General features: G+C 41.0%; 1 protein-coding gene across 1 annotated transcript in view; it reads right to left on the bottom strand.

Annotated features, from left to right (window-relative positions):
* The window catches only part of EXPH5 (exophilin 5), a gene marked incomplete at both ends in the record, with an annotated part of 34,372 nt that overhangs the window by 10,475 nt on the left and 6,322 nt on the right, over positions 1-17,575 (bottom strand). Inside the window, 4 exon segments of the mRNA XM_080613752.1 lie at positions 3,996-4,140; positions 4,276-4,300; positions 4,303-4,349; positions 7,129-7,286. Coding sequence (XP_080469878.1) covers positions 3,996-4,140; positions 4,276-4,300; positions 4,303-4,349; positions 7,129-7,286 — 375 coding nt within the window.

Here is a 17,575-nt window from a genome sequence, read left to right as displayed (position 1 = left end):
GCTTAACAAGTTACCTTAGTTTTAATTATATGCATAACAAAAATGTGAAAGTTTTGTTAGAAACTTTCTTCTCCAGCTTTACTGTGCAAAGCTGCTCTGCAGTTCTCCCCATTTGATGCTGTGCTTGGTGGTGTGTTAATTGCTCCTTGCAATGAAGCTACACAAAGTAGATATGTTAGTTAGAAATGTCTTCTGATAGTCTCGGCAAAAATTAAATTTTCATTTGCACCTCTGGCACTATTCTAAATTCCTCCACCTCTTTGTTGTCACTGTTCTTTCAGAATAACTGGTCACTGCATCCTGCTTTATTTTCCTCCCTGCCAGGTTACACAGACAAGGTTATTTTAATCTTTTCCCTATGCCAATCCCTCCACTTCTCAAACTGCCTCATTATTTTTTCTGAATTATTTCAAGTTTTTTCAGCATTTCCAAATTAAAGTTTTGCTTCTTTGAGAGAAATATTGCATAACTTTAGGGAAAAGTAATTCAGTTTCGTTTTTGATTAAGGATATTGAGCAATGTTTACATTATTTTGCACACACACGCACATACACACACATAGCTGTAAACATTATCTATTGTCCATGAACAGAAAAGAAGTTAAATTAATGCTCAAGTTCAGAAATATTCACCATCAGAAAAAGACTACTCCCTATGGAAAACAAGAAGTTATATATTTTTTTCACTTATATAATATGTACCTTTTTTATGACAACTGAATGGAAGGTTAAAAGTAAACGGCAATTCTACTTACGACTATCACTACTGGTAACAACACTATAAATCTAAGAATTAAAATTTGCTGTGAATTAGTATTTTCACCGAGGCACCTGTCCTCCCCAGACCATCTCCGGGTTGCCTAATGTCAGAGCGCAATCCGTTTTCTTCTATACTGTTCTTACCGGTACTACGTAAGAAGCCAGCTAAGCAACAAACACACAATTTAAACATGCTGAAAACACAATTAAAACAGCATTTATTTTCCATATGCTTACATATTAGAAAAGAGTAGAAAACAGATTAGAAAACAGATTTCTCTGTTGGTGAATTCAAGAACCCCAAAAACCTTTGAACCAAAAGTGAGCAAACATTTCACTACCTTCAGACTACAGTTACAAACCTTTTATTAGCATCTTCTGTGTCTCCGCATAAGAACACTCTTTTCTGCAGCTTCCATAACTTATTCTCACAGCAAAACACCACTGCAGCTGATGAAACTGTCTCTCCAGTACAGAAAGGACACTCTAAACTGCCACTAATATTTATCTATTTCAAAGCTTCTGCCAGTTAGGCTTACTTACAGGATTTACAGTGCTGCCTCCTATTGTGTTTCGCTAGCTCTCCAAAATAACTCTACCTGGTAAGAGGCAGATTACTTCAGTGCTTTGCCTATGCATAAAGCAAACCACATGCCAGGGCAACACCTAGAAGAGGGTGGGGGAAGTTTTCAACAGAGAGGCGTGACTAGAAAATGTAGCAATCAGCTCAGTTACACGTCAGGATTGACTTGTTTATTTTTCAAGCCGTGCTCGGTAAGAAATCAAAGGCATCTGAGCCAGACATACACTAAATTTTCTGTGGAAAAGCCAGGTAAACACCTCAGCAAAGCTGATGCAATGAGTAGGCATGGTTAATTTTTCTTCCTTCTTAACTTAAGATATCATTTTGATGCTTAGCTTCCACAGCAGAGCCAAGACCTTCCTTTCTACACTGGCCACCTCACCTTGCAGCAGCATTCAATGTCCTTGAAATCTGATTCTCAGTTAGACAAGTGTCCCTTTATTCTGCAGGGAGGGCTGTGGTCCCGTGTTGGTATGTCCCAGCATAAGGGGCATTACCATGAACGGGAAAGAGGAGGGAGCAGATGACATGCAGGGACCAGTGTTACAACTTTGCACATTTCCTTTTTCTATCCTGCCTTGCGTTGCCACGTAGGAGAATCGTTACCAGTAAACATCCACAAAGCTAACCTCATGGCCTCTATTCAAACCTCTCCCTAAATCTCCTTCTGCTTTGATATAAACACTCCACAATGGCAAGCTGCTGTGTTACAAAACCTATGTATCAAAATCATCATAATTTCTTTAGAGGCTTGCATTACCTGTCATTGTTTATTACAAGCTGTTCCTTGTCTTAGCATAATGCCACCTAGGAGCCCCAGGCATGGACTGGAGACTAACAGTGAAAATCAGCTATTTGTGCCAAACACATTGCAGCTTCGTACTTAGATTTCATAGCACTGCATAATGCACCTTTATCTATGATTGCCAGACCCAAGCATTACCCTAAGATGAACACAAAAATATTTCACTCAGGTGTTGCTGACATACAGGACCATACAGGACAAGTTAGGAGAAAACAGCCTAAGTAGCCTGAGTGTAGTCTCATCCCTCTGAACAGCAGCTTTAATGGTCATGGCAAGGAAGAAGGATGCTTTTCAAACAGCAGCTCTAGCACTGCATATGAGACAATCTTTGGTTCAAACCCGGCTGAAACCAAAGCCCTGACAAAGCATGAAAGACAAAAGCACTGGAGATACACCCTGTTTGTCCAGCTACAGCCAAAGCTGCAGGCCTGCCTCTAGGCTGCCTTTGGGTTGGAAATGGTGGGAACTGATGCAGCAGAGCTGCCTGGGGCCACTACTCTCTGCCATGGCCTGGGAAAGCTATGCTTTTCTGTTGTATCACAGCCATAGGGCACCAGATCTCCATACGCAGCACACCTTATCCTCTTGAGAGAGAAATAGAATACAGCCACTGCTAAGTCTTGAGGCTTTCAAATGCTTAAAGCCAGTGCAGGGAAACCTCAATCCATCCCACTCCTACCAGTTTGATGCCAGTGCCAGCAAGAGATGACCAGAGCCTGGAGAGGGATCACAGGTCAGCAGGAGAGCACCTGAAGAGCAGCACAAAGGAATTCCAGCCACTTCAGCCAGTAAGTCAGCTTCATCAGGGGCCCAGCTTAAATACCTCTGTGCAAATGCATGTAGCACGGGGAATAAGTAAGAGGAGTTAAAATGTGTGCATGCCTGCAGGGCTGTCATCTTACTGGCATCATGGAGATGTGGTGGGGTGGTTACTATGACTGGAGTGTTGGAATGGAAGGATACAGACTCTTCAGGAAGGTCAGGAAGAGTACATGAGGAGGGGGTGTCACCCTCAGTGATCAGCTGGAGCACATGGAGCTCCATGAGATAGGAGATAGAAGCAGCCCCACATTCGCAGCCCCACATTCACAACCCCTGGTCCTCATGGGGTACTTCAACCAGCCCAGTATCTGCTGGAGGGACAACAAAGGAGGACGTAAGGAATCCAGGAAGTTCCTGGAATGCATCTATGATAACTTCCTTCTCCAAGTGAGAGAAGACCCAAAGAAGAGAGGTGCTGTGCTGGACCTTGTTTTCACCAAAAAGGAGGAGCTGGTGGGGAATGTGAAGCTCAAGGGCAGCCTTGGCTGCAGTGCCCATGAAATGGTGGAGTTCGATATCCTTAGGACAGTGAGGAGGGTGCACAGCAAGCTCACTACCCTCAACTTCAGGAGAGACATCTTTGATCTCTTGAGGGATCTGCTTGGTAGAGTACCACAGGATAAAGCCCTGGAGGGAAGAGGCTGGAAGTGTTCAAGGCCAGGTTGGATGGGGCTTTGAACAATCTAGTCTAGTGGAAGGTGTCCCTGCCCATGGCAGGGGGGCTGGAACTAGATGATCTTTAAGGTCCCTTTCAACCCAAACCATTTTATGATGCTATGATTATGCAAAACCTGAGTAAAATAGATTGAGTCACAAGACTTTAGCTATTATTTGCCACTTAGTCCTCATTCTTCTGACACAGAACAAATAATCTCTCATTACATGACCAAGTAAAATCCCAGTCTCTCCAGTGAGGTGAAAGGCAAGAGACTGAAAAAATAATTTTAACAAAGTTTATAACAAAACACAGAACAATTATTAGACTTCTTTAAAGCTGGAAATAATGTATGTTCTGATCATAGCTCACCGTGCTTGCTTCTGAGTCTGGTTTTTCCTTGATTTTCTAAAGGAGAAAAGCCAAGCAAAAGGTGATCTGAACCCCAGAAAGGAAGCCGAAGTGTTCTTTTGTGCTTGAGGATTTGTGCGGGATGGCATTTTTAGTTCCTTATGATCTAAAAATATTACAAAAATTTGATTTGTTTCAAGTTCTCACAAATGCAGTGTTAAAATGCTTTAAAGAAAAGTTAAAACTTGCAATTTTAAAACATAAAAAGTTATGGCTTCATACAAATTTTTCCTTTGCTTACCTTTTACGCCAGGCACATCCAGTTTTATTGACATTTTGGACAGACTATGTGACATGCTGGATGGTAATGACTAACTAGAAGATTAAGAGAAAGATAAACAAATCTAAAGTTTTGAAAAGTATTATTGGTTTTAGGCAATGCATGTGAGATAGATGAGGCTGCCTTTCAGAAAGTGATCAGCACTCAACCGTTTGCAAAGCAGAACCGTTTTAAAATACAGGCAAATTAGACATTTGAAAATTGAGGCACCCACCATCATTAGTCACTTTCTTTTCACCTTTGTAAGAAATATAAATATGGCAACCCTGAATATACTACAGTTTAATAGACTGTAATTTAACTACATAACAGTAATTCAGACTAAGGTGTCTTCTTGTATCATCTAATTCTTTATGATGGGATTCCCATAACCATTGAAGCACATTTATTCTGCTGCAACATGCATATAAGAACTTATTTTAAAGGCAAGATATAATGAATGATTTCTTTGGGAAGGTTAGAATTTGATTTCTTCAAATGGAACACAAACCCATCTGCCTGTAAAAGCAGCTGGCAATTTTCTGTGAAGGAGAGGATGAGTATTGCTCACAGATTAGGGGAAGAAACTGCAGGGTCTGCTATTAATACATGCCACGGGAAACAGCAGGACATAAGGAAAACAAGACTTCACTCAGAAATAAGACACTAAACCTTTTTTTTTTTCTTTTCTCCATCTTTTCACATACCTGAAACAATACAACAGCCTGAAAATGGCTTATCCAGTGACTGTAGGAGAAAGCAAAGCCAGAAATGAGATCAAAGTGTCACTGATAACAACAGCAAGGGGCAGCATTTTGGACCTAGTCCAAACTGCAGTAATTCATGTCATGTGACTTAAATCCTGTGTGATACATAGGTGTCTCTTCAGCAACAATCTCTGTGTATTACAAAATGCTGCATCCTTCCCCTCTTTCAAAGCCTAACCTCTTGGTGGCATTGTTTGACTTGGCAATGAAGGTGACATAAGGAGAGTCCTTACAGCACTCTGCCATGGACAGAGTCTAAGGATGTAGACAGAGGAAGGCTGGTGGGTAGAAGCAGTACCTTTTATTAAGCCAACTTATACAGTTGGAAATATCAGACAAGCCTCTGAGGCACACAACCCCTTCTTCAGATCTGAAACAGAAACAGCATCTTTCAACATTAAATACCAGAGAACAATTACACAGTTTAGTTAGCTAATGCAGCAATTAGACCATCTCTGAGAGACAAAAATAGTAGGTAGCTGTGGACTAGAGGGGATGTGAGGAAAGACAGAGTTCTGTTCTGAGTAGGTCTGTAGTATCAGGAAAATTTTTAGGATTTCACTTTTCTTTTGCAATGCATAATTCTGCTTTCAGTTGCTATGAAGCACAAATAGAAAGAACTTAATGAAAAACATGAAGAAATGTGAATGGAATAAAAGCATATATAAGGCACTAAAACTATCTGGATGGGAGATTAGAAAGACAGTACAGAATACCACGCTTGGTACAGAGACACCATGTTTCTTGTGCATATTTATTTTGTATGGGCAGCAGAACCTGTGAAATAAAGTCTCCAGAAGTTGCTTCCTGGTCAGCCCAACTTTCCAGGCTTTGTCACCCATCCTGTCATGCCTTTAGCCCAGCATTACCAAGAAGAGTTTTCCACTGATACAGTCAAACCTCTCCCCCAAACCCAGATCACCTACTTATTCCAAATGTCATTTAGGTGCTTCTAGTTTCTTTAAGAAAACTAGAAAAAAGTCTTTTTGTGTTGGTTTTAGCTTGGATAGAATTATTTTTTTCTATAGTAGCTGGTAGAAGACTGTGTTTCATGATGAGAGCAGTGTTGTTAACACAGGGATGTTCTAGTTACTGCTGAGCAGTAACTAAAGGGTCAAAACCTTTTCTGCTCCCCACAGCACCTCACCAGCAGTAGGCTGGGGGAGCAGAAGGATTTGGGAGGGGACACATCTGGGACAGCTTACCCCAGCTGACCCAAGGAATGTTCCACACCATATGGTATCATGCTCAGCATAAAATTCAGGGAAGAAGAACGAAGAGGGCACATTTGGAGTGATGGCATTTGTCTTCTCAAGTAACCATTACACACAATGGAGCCCTGCATTCCTGGAGATGCCTGAACATCTGTCCAACTGTGAGAAGTGATGAATTCCTTGTTTTGCTTTGCTTTTGTGCATGCCTCTTGCTTCACCTGTTAAACTGCCCTTATCTCAACCCGTGAGTTTTCACACTGTTACCTTTCTGATTCTCTCCCCTGTCCCACTGGGGAGGGAGTGAACAAGCACCTCCGTGGTGCTGAGATGTCAGCTGGGGTTAAACCATGATATTTTTGTGCAAAGTAATCATTATTGCTTTGATTGGGAAACCACCACTATATTTACTAAAATTACAGCAACTTCATCTTGATTAAGAAAGAAATCTTTTACAGTGAGGACAATCAATCACTGGAACAACCTTCCCAGGTACACAGTGGAGTCCCCATCACTGAAAGTTTACAAGATGACACTGGACAGGGTGCTAGATAATCTCATCCAGGCTTCCCTTCTCATAAAAGATTGAACTAGATGATCTTCCAACCTGGGCCAATCTATGATTCTAACTATGGGATAAGAATATCAGGGATTTTCTGTTGTGACTCCCAGCTGTGTTTTTAACAGAATTGGCTTAAAGAAACAGTAATTTTGAAATACATCTTTGGTAAAACTTTGACATGAGAAGAAAACTCCCTGCAGTTTCAGAAACTCCTTAGCTACTACACTCTGAAATCCAAGACACTGGCTTGGTGACTGTTATCATATAGATAAGGAAATGGAAAAATGCAACTCACCAGTGTTTCTGCTCTTCCTTAGCTGATGTTCCAGTGGTGGTTTTAGCATCCTATTGACATCAACATAATTGTGAAATTTTTGTCTTTGCATTTCTTGAAACCATTCTCCGGTCACCCCCTGCAGCCCCGTTTCAGACTTCCTTCTCTTCAGAAGTTTGCTAGAAAGGAAAAAAAAACCCAACAGCAAACTATTTTTAAGCCATTTTTGATATTACAGGCACATCATTAGGAACTCTCCCTGTTGTTCATTTAAGTATTTACAGTATATTTCTACATGCAATGACTTTTTAAAAGATACAGTGGGACATGATACATTCACAGCAATCACATAGAAGTTTTAGTGACAGCAGAATTCTCCAGCTTAACAATGAGATTATGTGACCAAGTTCAGTGGACAACTCATATGCTTGCAATATTCTCTGCCCTGAAGAAGTGCATCCTTCTTCCTTGCAAAAATGAGGTAATAATTCATAAGCATTATAAAACTAATTGAAAGTAAGATTAAGTTCAGTCAATAATTGAATTAGAATAAATAATAACAGTGCAATTCTTGAAATATTTATTCACTCATTTAACCAGAAGCAGTAATAAGAGGAAACTCACTGAAGGCTCTGACAGTGAGGTGCCCACCACACATTTTCTATGTAAAGGAGAGTATGAAATTGTGAACTCAGCTAAGAGGTATTCATACAACATGTTCAACAAGTTTATCACACTTTCCTCTTGCCTTGTTGCATAGTGATTCTGCCTCTGTTTAGTAGCTATGGAAGCAACTAATAATGAATATAAACGTTCTGCCACACAGAGGCAAAGCCTGAACAAATTATATGCATGTGGCTGCAACTCAAGAAGCTCCTTAATAGCAAGTTTCGGTTTTAGACCAAGAGGTCACAGGAACAAATAGTTTATCTGGACATAAAAGAACAAGGCACAGTTGCAAAGGAGTTGAAACACTGCAACGGACACGCAAAGTTACTTGCTTTCAAATTACATTACACAAGTGCCTGAAGTACAGATGCAAACACAGCAAATCCACGCCCCAAGTGATTGTGATGGCAACAGAAGAAGACTTTGTGCACAGCCTGTAGAGGTAATGCCAATGTTTTAGCAAGGCTTTCATGTAAATCTTCCACCTTCATCAGTGGTAAGCCCCATGTCTAGGCATACAGATGCTCTCAGAGAACATAAAATTATTTCAGTTATCAATTTAAATAAAAAACATATTCTCTGAGACAACACTACTTCATGAAACAAACTTAAAATTAAATATACAGCCTGGAAGCTGATGTATTTCCATCTGGAACTGATGCAGGGGATGTTGTCTGTACTAGCACCTCCTGTTCATCTAGTGGCCTCTGAAGAACACGAGAGCAGGAGAGAGACATTTTTGGTACATGAGTAAATGTTTCCCTTGCAGAAGACTACAGACACATGCACAAGTCCTAGCCATTTGCAATAAACTTATTACAAAGGCAAAAATATTAATCATCACAGATATTACCACACCATGGGAGTGACTAAACACCATAAACGCCATCTGCAGCATAGACAACAGCCTAGCAGTAATGGGAAACAGCAGGAGGTGATGAACAAAGTGCTCTCAAGAGCCAACTTCATGACCTCACTCGTGTGGCCTTAGCAAAGGGGATCCAAGAGGAGTAAAAGCACACAGCCAGGCATGAGGTGTTCTGGGAGATGCTGCAGGCACAGCCTTTGCCCGGAAAACAAACCCTCGGCCACTTTGCTGGAGTCCCGACATGGAGACCATCTCGCACAACCGAGCCCTGCGGTGTTTTAAACCCCATCTGGAACGCCCCAGGGCACCTTCGAACGGGTCGCTCGGGATCCGGATCGGGCCGCCGCTCCCGGAGCCGGCGGTACCAGGCGCCACCTGGCGGCGGCAGCCGGAGTGACACAGGCGCTGTGCGGAGCGGCAGGTCACCCCCAGCACCTCTGCTGGACGTGTCTGCGTTACACGGGCAGGGAAACAGCAAATCCCACCACGCTTTTACTCCAGCTTCGACCTCATCAGGCGTTGCAGGAACATGCCTTTGGCCGAAAAACGTATTAAAAATCCTGCACAAACACTGACATTAATACTTAAACCCTGTCAAGTCTTTACTGGTACGTGCTTGGCATTATCTGGAGTCATTATCTGTGAATGTGCTGCTTTGGAATTGTGCTGTCATCCCCAACTCGTGAAATAAAGCCTTTAAATTGCTTGTGCATATTTATATTCACACACGCACATGCAGGCGCATATATTGAGCCCAACAGAGGTAGTTATGTGAGTACCGAATAATATTAATACGATACATCCTATGTAATTGCAATATCACATGACTATTACATATTTCTCATTTGTGATGACTCCCAGCCAAACCACATCATTTCCTTGTATGCCTGCTCTGTCATGTTTGCATGCCCCTTCGTGATACTAAGGAACAACAGTTTTGAACTGGAGGAAAGCCTGTCTCAAGAAACAATTACAGCAGAAGATGGTATCTATAGTCAGTATCACAATGAACTTGCCTTTGAGGCAGCGCTATTGTTACCTGAATTGTAAATTATGTATTGAGACACTGCTCTGTAGGAGTGTCAAAACACCTAATGCCCTCTAAACCAAATGTATTAATCCTGCTTCCCTGCCTGCTCCATCCATCCTTCCTCATTTCTCTACAGCCACTTTGGACACTTGGAGGAACTTCCTTCTGAGAGGAGACAGCATCATTGTGACTGGGAAAAGTACCTGTAAGCTGTTGCAACTTTAACATTAAAGGCAACTCCACTCCCAGGAAAACTTACAGAAGACTACTCCACAAACTGGAGGAGGCAGCAATCCTAAATGACCTCACAGGCTACACCTCGTTACCTTTTCCCATCTATTATCCTACACTAATCCTACACTAATGAATCACTCAGGAGCAATTCCTTTGCACTGTTTTTAAAAACATCTCTTCCTTATTGGCACAAGGATGTCCCAGTATTTCTTTCACAGACATCTCCAGGGAAAAGGTAACCTACATGTTTGTATGTGCTAGACTTTGATGTGGGTTATCATAAATGCTGTGAAAAGAGCTGTAGCCTCCCTTTGCCACTTCCTGTTAGGAAAATAAGGAGATTTAATTGATACTGTAAGAGGAAAGGTATTTTCTCTACCATCTTCATCCTGAATATAAAGCAGAAGGCAGGTGTGCATGTGTGAGGTAGCATAAACTGGGTTGTCAGATACGACGTCTGGGAACATCTCTGCCATTTACAGGGGACAGAGGACTCAATCCCAGTAAGCCAAAGCAGAAATGATGATTTCTATTGATTTCAGCGGAAGCAGGATCTGGCCCTAAAGGACTCTTAGCACACCCCTCATGAGAGAACGAAGGACTCTTAGTGCACCCCTCACGAGAGAACATACACACAGCAACCACAGAGCATGAGGAATTGCACTGGGTGAGCGATAAGCAGACCAGTATTTACTTATTGGATCAAAGCTCTCCATGTCTGAGAATGCAAGGCTGAAAGGACTGCGGATAGAAACAGGGCCAAAAGCATAGATAAAAACTACAGCAGGACACATAATCTGCAAAACCAGATACCTAAAACAAGCTTATGTTACTCTGTTAGTATTCTTTACTTTGTCAGTGAGAAAAGGCTAGAGATGTTAAATAATAGTGCCTGAAGAAGCAGTTTGTTCCTAATATTTTTGATTCAATTTATCACCTTCCCCCTGCTTTATACGTTATGCCGCCCTGGTGAACTGTGCATCTCTATCATTTCTCTGGCCAGTTAATTTTCTAGAAAACTCTGGCTGTTATCACAGCCACAGGTAGCTTTAAAATGCATATGCAAGAATATTTTCTTACTTATAGTTCCTTTACATTTTATAAAAATAATTTAAATACATTCAAAACATCATCTTCTTTGAAAAACGGAAGTATTACTGACAATGGCAAAGACTACCACAGCTGAATTAATCAGAGAAAATTACCATCTGCCATGTCATATAAACATGTAATGGCAATAACAACAACATTCTGGTTTCCAAGGTGGCAGAGAAGCTTTTGTGACAGGTTAATCCTACCAGGAAGAAAAATAATGATACGTGAAGCTGAGATACTCTTTCCTAGCACATCAGACAGACAATAGATCTGTTTTCTAAGGCAGACTTTATTCTCACTGGCTCATATATTTTTACTCACATTAAAGCAATCTTTTATTTATTTTTTTCTTTCTTATTATTTTCTTTTGGCTACTGTTAATAAACCAAATCAGCTTCATTATTACATGTAAAGCATTATGCAAAAGTAGGTGAATCAGAGAGGAAAACTGACTCCCATATTTTGGTTGCACACATTACGAAACAATGTAAAAAGGTCTAACTGAAAACACATTTATTTTTATTTCAGCTTTTTTATTTGTAAACTTAAGCATTTCTCCAGTAATTCTCTGAAAAAACAAGGTTTCCTCTATTTTGATGAGCAACATGTTGTGTTGGCAATAATGCTTGAATCTCACCTGCTAGGTTGTTGCTAATCAACCACTCCAATTTAATTTTCCCTTCTACCAAAATACTAATTTTCTATCTAAGTCTTCACGCTTTTCATTAGTATTACTGCTGCTGTCATTTTTGTTATTATGCATTGATTTTATAATGCTCATTAACCCACTAAGTTGCTTTCAGAATATGTAATAGTCTGAGTATGTAACCAATAAAACTAAAATTGCATACGGGCAAAGAGGATGTGCCACAACAAGGAAGACCAAAGAGTGTGTTGATTCAGTGCTTCTTTCTGACCATGACCCAAATACCAATAAATGTAGTGGAAGGACTTTCACTGTTCTGAACAGACACCAGGTCAGGCTGCTGGAGAGTCACATAGTGGTGACACCCCTGGATGGGAAAGAGTAATTGGAAGTGTTTTCAATCTCACTTTGACAGGCATATTAAGTGGCCAGCTCACAATTATCCCTAAACATTCAGATTTAGGAAACATGCAAAATCAGGAGATGGAAGCAGGGAGAAAGTGAAAAGGGAATTAATTTTCTCTAGTTTTCCCTCCCAGATGTACTTCTAATAGGCAGAAGTACTTCAAACACAAAGATACCACTTCTGCACATGATTTTGACACCCACCCTTTCAAGCAGCAAGTAGAGCTACTTGAGCAGATAGCTGCAAACAGTAAATGTCATTTTGTCCCCAGAACACTCTTCTGACAATAGACATCAGGTTCACACATTAAGTCCCTTCATGTGTGTCAGGGATACAGGTAGCGAATATGCAAGTTAAAGGCAGAACATCTTTTCTCCCATTGCTGAAGTTCCACCTCATCTGCTCATGGGGAACACCCTTCCATTTCCACCTTTCTTCTTTTTAAGTAAAAAGTAGAAGAAATCACAAAATCTGACATTACTACAGCAGCAGACACATTCTTTTAAAGTAAAGCTGATCACCTGCTTTAGGATAGCCTAATGGGTGGCAATGTGGGTATTCATTACACACAATCCACAAAGACAGTGGGACTGCCAGCATACAGGAAACATACTCATTGGACTCCCACTGTGCGTTGAATACCTCTTTCCACTCTATCACTCACAATGTCTTCTGTGTCCACAATTTTTAACTTAACCACCCTCTGTAGGGGGCTAAGTTACCTCTGTTTTTTCCCCAAAGCATTAACTTCTCATATTAAACTATATGAAATGAATACACTGAAGCTGACTTACTCTAGCTGCTGTTTTCCTTCACCAAGTCTAACACTCCATTTCTCCTTGAAGCTTTTGTCTGTTCCCCTGGGCAAGAGCACAGATTGACACTTTCCTTGAAACAGAAAACTAGGAAATGTTGTAAGGGCACGGATGAGGCTCATTCTCATCCTGACCACATAACTGCTCTCTGCTCTGCAAGTTCAAGAATCAGAGGTTCTCATTAAAGCTCAGAAATTAGGAGCTCAATGACTGTCTTCATAAAATTGAGTTTTTAAAGAACAGAGCATTGAAAACTAATCAGCGGATTAATAACCCACCTCAAGCTGTAACAATGCCTCAAAACATTACTTTTAATGTGAAACTATTTCTGTAGCAGCTACCCTGGGTTTACAGTGAAAACATTATTTCAGCCCTGCTGGAGCAAATAGAAAAGGCTGTAAGTATGTATCTTTAATTAAGTTTATACATACTTAGAATATGAAAGCTTACAGTCCTTTGGGCAGCTGGTCAACAAGAGTGAATGAGGTAAAGTACCTCTAGCCATGTCACAGCTGTTGGTGACTCCCCAGTTTGGGCTGACTCTCTGCTATTTCCTCTACAGTGAGTGCAAAACAGGGAGAAGCTCCACTCTGAGAATGTTTTACAGCTGATTTACGAACTATTCGTACAGGCTGCAAATAACAAGTAAAAAAAAAGGGTGTTACTTTATTATGTTGTCAATACTCACAAGCTACCTACTAATATTATATGGTAATAACAAAACAAATCCAGGATGCAATGCAAAAGACAGCTACCTATCATTTTTAAAGTGTCACATAGCTTCTAAATGGTAGTAATTAATATCTCTAATGAGATGACTTCATTAGTAGGAATTTCTATTAGCATTAATATATGCTAATAGGTGCAATGGATATAATTCTCCATGTAAATATTCTGATTTGTTTGCAGGGACAGATATAGTCTCAATCCAAAAACACTGCATGACAGGAACAATTTTTGAGCTCCTGAATTTCCATCCCAAAAATCTCACACAGAAATACAGATATACACCATGTGTGCCACATAATGGGTTGGAAGGCTGGGGATCAGGTTTTCTTAGGTCTCTCAATAAACCTGAAGCTAATGGTTAACAGCAGACATATTTACTCTACCAGGGTAGAGCTGCTAGTTGATTGTGAGACCTTCTATAAATATTGATAGCATGCAAAGAGACAGCCATCTACACAAGTAATTTACAGCACAGTATTAAAAATTCAACTGCCTTACAAAGACATACAATGCAGATGCCATTTCTCATGTTTTTGTATGACTTCCTACATGCAAAACCTTTTCTAGGTAACAATAGAAGGAGAAAAACAAGAAAAGAGACACAGGCCAGTTGAGAACTCTGAATGAGGGGAATTGGTTTCAGATTAAGACCAAGGTCTCCCTGCAAGCAGGTTTGTGTGTGATAGTGCATGGGTCTAGACAGAGTTCTAAAGCTGAGAGGCTCCAGACTGGCTTAGACATTTATTTGCACAGAGCTAAGCTTGAAGCCTAGGGTTCTCAATTTGCAATCTCAGATAATTGTGCAGAGTCTCACACAGAGCTGAGTTAATAGTTTTGGTCAACAGAAGACAGAAGGTCAGAGTGTACCTGCACACAGTTTACGTATTATTGTTACACTACAAAAGTCTCATTTACATTACTTTGAATTAATGTAAGCTCTAGAAGTTCACACAGTGGATGTTTTTCATCTGGAAATACAATGCTTATATACTTACACAGATGCTCTGCTGTAGTATCATAGTATCTCATAATTTATCACAACTCTTCCACTGGCAATAGAAATACTATAGTAAAATAATATGTTAAATGTAATATTTATATGTATACAATTTTTGTATAAAATATGTATATATTTAAGAACATAGAAGTTTATAATGCAAGAGGAAATAGACATCCCAGCCACATTGTTGCAGCTTTACTTGGTTGCAGCTCTGCACTCAGGCCCCTATACCTAGAAATCCAAAGATATGGCAAGCAGAAATATTGTAGTTCCTCAGTTATTCCAACCACAAATTAAGCTGTAATTTACGTATATTTATAACATGTCAACAGACCACACATTTCATCATTTACTCTTAGCTTTTGTCTTGTGGTTTAGATGTGTTTGGTCACAGTGTGGTACCAGTACATACACCTATTTGTTTCTGAGGCAAGACTGATAAAAAGAATATAGTTTCTGGTAGGAGTATAAAATGCAGCCATTGAAATACAGCTTGTTACATTTAACAGTGTTAACATAATAATCCAGCTGCAAAGAAGGATTAGAAATGCATTTCATGTGAACATTTAGATGCACAAATCCTCAGGAAAAAGTCCCAGTTTCTCCCTACTTTCTTTAATGCATTTCTCACATGAAATATGTAAACTGTGAAACTTTTAGGGCCATCAGGCCCAGGAAATGAAGTAATTTTTCAATTTAACACAAGTACAGGAAAGGCTGAACTGAGGTCAGTCCTCAGTCTATATAGTCCTATGTTAAAGTTATGGAACACCGAAGAAAAGGGGGTTTCTGTGCCCAAAGCTCAAAACTTTGTTTGGCCAAACTCCACTTTATTTGAAAAGTAGATTCAAAGAGCAAAAAGATTTTAAAGGATGATTAAATTCAGTACACATAAACCACTGGCAAACCCTAAACTTTACAGAAGAAAAGGAGATGGACACATGCAACGTTTTTCAAATGCTGTCAAACCAGTATCTGATACAAACCAATGAACATCTGCTGAAATCTTGACATACAACCCAACAAGCTTTGCTCTCAGCTATTAGCCAGGTCTTTCCAAGAGGTGCAAGTGCTGCATGTCTAGATGGACCCAAGAATCTGAAGTACTGCAGGGGCCAAACCCAGCAAAAGTCCACTGCCTTGGACTACACCATGGAAAGCACATGCTACAGTCTTTGACAGAATTACAAGACACGCATAACCTGAACACACCACTGGAGCATGGCTATGCCAGTGCCGTGGGAGATATCCAGCCACTCTGAGTATGAATCAGACATGTTCCTGTGCAGCACCTTTTTGACTTCCTAGCATAACCGATTTCATATATCTGAAATATGTTCAGGACTTGAAGGTGTTGGGTCACACTGTGTAGAAGCTGTCAACAACTGAAAACATTTCTGGGGTCCTTCCAAGGCTACTTGCTGCAGACTGATAGCTATTCCTTTCCTTACAGCAATGCCAGGCAGTGTGTGTTACACTTTACTGCCATTACCTTCCAGAGCCCCAGTGACTCTACTGCACGTGCCACTGGCATTACAAACACCTTTTAATAGATATATATCAGGAAGCTGAGCTAAAGTGAGAGTGAACATACTTTGCTGATGTTTTCAGCATTTCAGACAGCTCTCCATGCACCTCCATGATTTTTTGCTTACTTATTATGGGAAGCTGTCTTCTTCCATTTGATGGCCGTTTCCAATTCCCATTAATGTCAATTATTATTTTAACTTCTGCACTTGAATTATGGAGGAGACAGAGAGTGTTGAGAGCATAGAGACATTACTATTGGAAAGTACAAACCTGGGAAGTGCACAGACTTCCTACAAAGTGTGCAAGTCCTTAACTGGGTCACAATTCCACAGAAAACCTAACAAAATTGGACTGTTCTGCATTCACTATTCCAGAATAACTCCCTATATTGACTGTCTACTCAGTAGTTAATGTTAGATAATGTTAATGTTAGTTAATGTCTACTTAGTAGTTAACGTACTGTTGTGTCTGGCCTATTTATTCTTGAAGCCTGGCCAATTTATCAATATACACAAAGCTTAATTCTAATTTCACCATTAAGCTTGGACTTAGAAAATATTTACCCATGGCCTTAATAGTAAGCCTTGGCTTAAATATCATCAGTCTCAACAAGTACCTTCTTTCTGGCAGCCCCAGTGACATCAGCAAGTGGGCTAGATAATAATAACAATAATAAACATTGTGATTTTAATTTTTACAGTATTTTGTCGCTTGAAAATAGAGACAGTAGTTTGAACCCTGGCAGAAAGGCTTTGTGTTAGAATGAGCATGGGTGAAAACGCACTGAGTGTGCCCTTTCCACCCCGGCGGCTTGGGGCCAGCACTGGAATAGCAGAGCCGGTGGAAAAAGCTGTTGTGAAGACAGCCAGAGGCCTCAGCAAGGGCCATCCCTCTGCCCCTGGGAGCTGCTTTTAAACAGAAGCTGTCCTACTGGGCCTTGCCCCAGCTACAGCCCCAGATGGGTCCCTTGAACCCCGGGCTGATGTCCCAGCCTCGCCTCAGCCTGGCCACTGCACCGCTGGCCTGCCCGGCCATCACAGGCCTGCAGCTGACCCTGGTCACTGTCACCAGGCCTGACCCTCACGTGGCTTCACAGCATGACCTTGGCCCTGCATCATCACCACAGCCCAGCACCACAGTCACCGGGCTGTGGAGGACCTGGTTACCCTCACCAGGCCTGATCCCAGCCCTGGCTCACCCCCAGCACCTGGCCTTTGCCCTGCCATCTCTGCCCTGCCCTGCCAGCCCCGTGGGGAGCACCTGCGGCCCCGGTAACATGAAGAAAGAAGAAATGCAGGTAGTGCAGAACCAGACAGGCTCTTCTAAGCAGAGCTAACCTAGAACATGCTTCCAGGTCTCCACCACACACTCCGGTCCCTGCCACTACATACAGTGTAAAAGAACTCTGCTGTCAAACATGAAGAAGCTCAAAGCTTTGGAGGAGAG

Source organism: Psittacula echo (genome assembly GCF_963264785.1).
Source record: "Psittacula echo genome assembly, chromosome: 3".
Classification (NCBI taxonomy): Eukaryota; Metazoa; Chordata; class Aves; order Psittaciformes; family Psittacidae; genus Psittacula; species Psittacula echo.
Note: the sequence above shows the minus strand (reverse complement) of the source record. Positions and strands in the feature narration are given on the sequence as shown.